The sequence below is a fragment of the Octopus bimaculoides genome, chromosome 3 (genome assembly GCF_001194135.2).
Source record: "Octopus bimaculoides isolate UCB-OBI-ISO-001 chromosome 3, ASM119413v2, whole genome shotgun sequence".
NCBI lineage: Eukaryota > Metazoa > Mollusca > Cephalopoda > Octopoda > Octopodidae > Octopus > Octopus bimaculoides.
The window spans coordinates 97,049,353-97,052,046 of NC_068983.1; the positions used below are offsets into that span (position 1 = coordinate 97,049,353).

The 2,694-nt window shown below is 36.6% G+C and overlaps 1 protein-coding gene across 1 annotated transcript in view; it reads left to right on the plus strand.

The window, feature by feature from the left end:
- Nucleotides 1-1,658: 1,658 nt before the first annotated feature.
- Nucleotides 1,659-2,694, plus strand: part of LOC106867815 (uncharacterized protein C05D11.13-like) — a 6,346-nt gene continuing 5,310 nt past the window's right edge. The window contains exon 1 of the mRNA XM_014912838.2: nucleotides 1,659-1,705. Coding sequence (XP_014768324.2) covers nucleotides 1,659-1,705 — 47 coding nt within the window. The remainder of the gene's footprint in view (nucleotides 1,706-2,694) is intronic.

The window sequence follows — 2,694 nt, forward strand, 5'->3', positions numbered from 1 at the left end:
ATATATATGAACGTATGTATACATATATATATACATATAAATATATATATACATATGTATATATATATATGTATGTATGTAAGTATGTATGTATGTATGTATGTATGTATGTATGTATGTGCATATTATCATAGTCCTAGTAGGGATTCAAAGAATGAAACAGATCTCGCTTTAAGCTTCCTGCTTAGAGTTGAGGTTGCGATAAACCTTAGCGTCGTTCTGAAAACACAGCAGTTAAAATGGTGGAGAGAATATATATGAACAAAACAAATATTTATATAATACATACTGAATTCAACATTCGTACGTATATATAAATGTACATATGAATATATATGCGTGTGTACACCCATGTGCACAAGTATAATGAGTCATTTGACTGTGGCCATGCTGGAGCACTGCCTTTTAGTCGAGCTAATCGACCTCAGGATTTATTCTTTGGAAGCCTAGTACTTATTCTATCGGTCTATTTTACGGGGACGTAAACACACCGGCATCGGTTGTCAAGCAATGTTGGGGGGACAAACACAGACACACAAACATATACACACGCATACAAATATATATATATACATATATACGACGGGCTTCTTTCAGTTTCCGTCTACCAAATCCTCTCACAAGGCTTTGGTCGGCCCGAAGCTATAGTAGAAGACACTTGCCCAAGGTTCCAGGCAGTGGGACTGGACCCGGAACCATGTGGTTCGTAAGCAAGCTACTTACCACACAGCCACTCCTACGCCTATATATTATATACCTGTGATGTAATACCTATTATATGACTAACAAGATTATAAAATAGCTCTTCGCTATTTTCTCTCATTAGTTCTATTCATATATTCATCTCTCTCCCTCCCTCCCCCCCTCTCTCTCTCTCTGTATATATATATCTGTATTTTTACATATGCAAAGATACAGAGAGGCATATATGTAAACGGACAGACAGACACACACATACAACCCCCCACCCCACCCCCACACACACACGAAACAAAACTTGACCACTTCAAGCACAAATATAGCGTTAGATCCTAAACTAAGAACAGATACGTGTTTTTAGCCTGGAGACTCTCGCACAGTTCTGAATCTGTTATTTCCCTGGGCTTTTTGTGCATGTTTAGATGTATACTCGACTGCTGACTTGCAGGAGAAATTAACCATATATCTCTCAAATGCTACCCTACAAGCTTGGAAAATTTAGACGCGTTACATAATATAAGTGTAAAAGACACAATTTTCCCGTTTGTAAATACGTTTGATCAAGACGTTCAGCACTAATTCTAAGTGAGTATTTTGTATGGTCGCTCGTACAGTTAGAATAGCAATTACGTTCTTTTCAATTATATCCTGACACTTTAAGTAAGAGAAGTGCATATTAGTAACAGAGTCCTTTCATAAGCTTAAAAACGAGCTGATGGCCACTACTAGAATGTATTTTAACATAGTCCTGCTCAGCAAGAGCTGATCTGCTGCCTATCAAGAACAACGCCAGCAACAACAGCAACAACATTAATAACAGGAGGAAAACAATAACAACAAAGAAGCGAAAAGATGCAGTCGTAGTCCCCCTAAGTGGATGACAACAGTAAAATTGAACATCAAAAGAGGAACGAGCTTCAACGTGACAGAGATAGACGCAATACGGAGGACAATTCAACATGGCGAATGTTGAAATCAATGCGAACAATTATGACTCACAAATTTGGTTTGGAATTTCTAAACACACATACAGACAGACGCACACACACACACACACACAACGCACGCACACACGCACGCACATAATCATACAGACACAAACACAAACAGACATCTATACATTTCTTTAATAAATCTGACTAATTGTCTAAACATACATATTTATGTATGTATCTATGTGTGTATTATCTATGTATATGTCTACAATCTTGTGTTTAATTTCGATTCCAACCATATGCACAAATATATCGGTATGGTGGTACCCAAACCAGTAATTTGAGAAGTTCCCGCTGTAAATGATTTTGATTACACATACATACACACACACACACACACATACACACACATTTACACACACATACACACACAAATACGCGCACAAATACACATATTTATAATATTTATATTTCGTTATACATGCATATATATGTGTATAGATATATATCTATATGCATATGTGTGTGTGTGTTGTGTGTCTATGTACATATATATATGTGTGTGTGTATTTATGAAACGCAGAGTGAAAGGCAGAGAAGGAAGAGGAAGAAAAGAGGGTGAAGAATATAAATTAATTCTTTTTATAGCAGAATGGATGCCGTCAGCAATGTTTAAGTGTTATTGATTTTGTTTCAAATTTTATATAATGTTTCCAACCATTAATTTCCCCAATATTATGACAGGCTGTGATTGAATATTCATGACCAGAGAACTCATAAAACATTGGTGCTGATATATTTTCAAACATATATACCCATGTTCACTTCTCGCCGCCAACTGACGTTAACGGTAGTCGATGTAGTTGAAGATATACGCCATGTTCATTCCGAGCCGACAGCTGGCATTAACAGTGCTTGATCAACGTCAGGTTTATAAATGAAAATACACTGAATATCACACGCACGCAAAGACACATAGACAGAGAGGAAAGCACAAACATAGACACACATAGAGACGCATACACAAATGCATACATGCATATATATATATATATATATA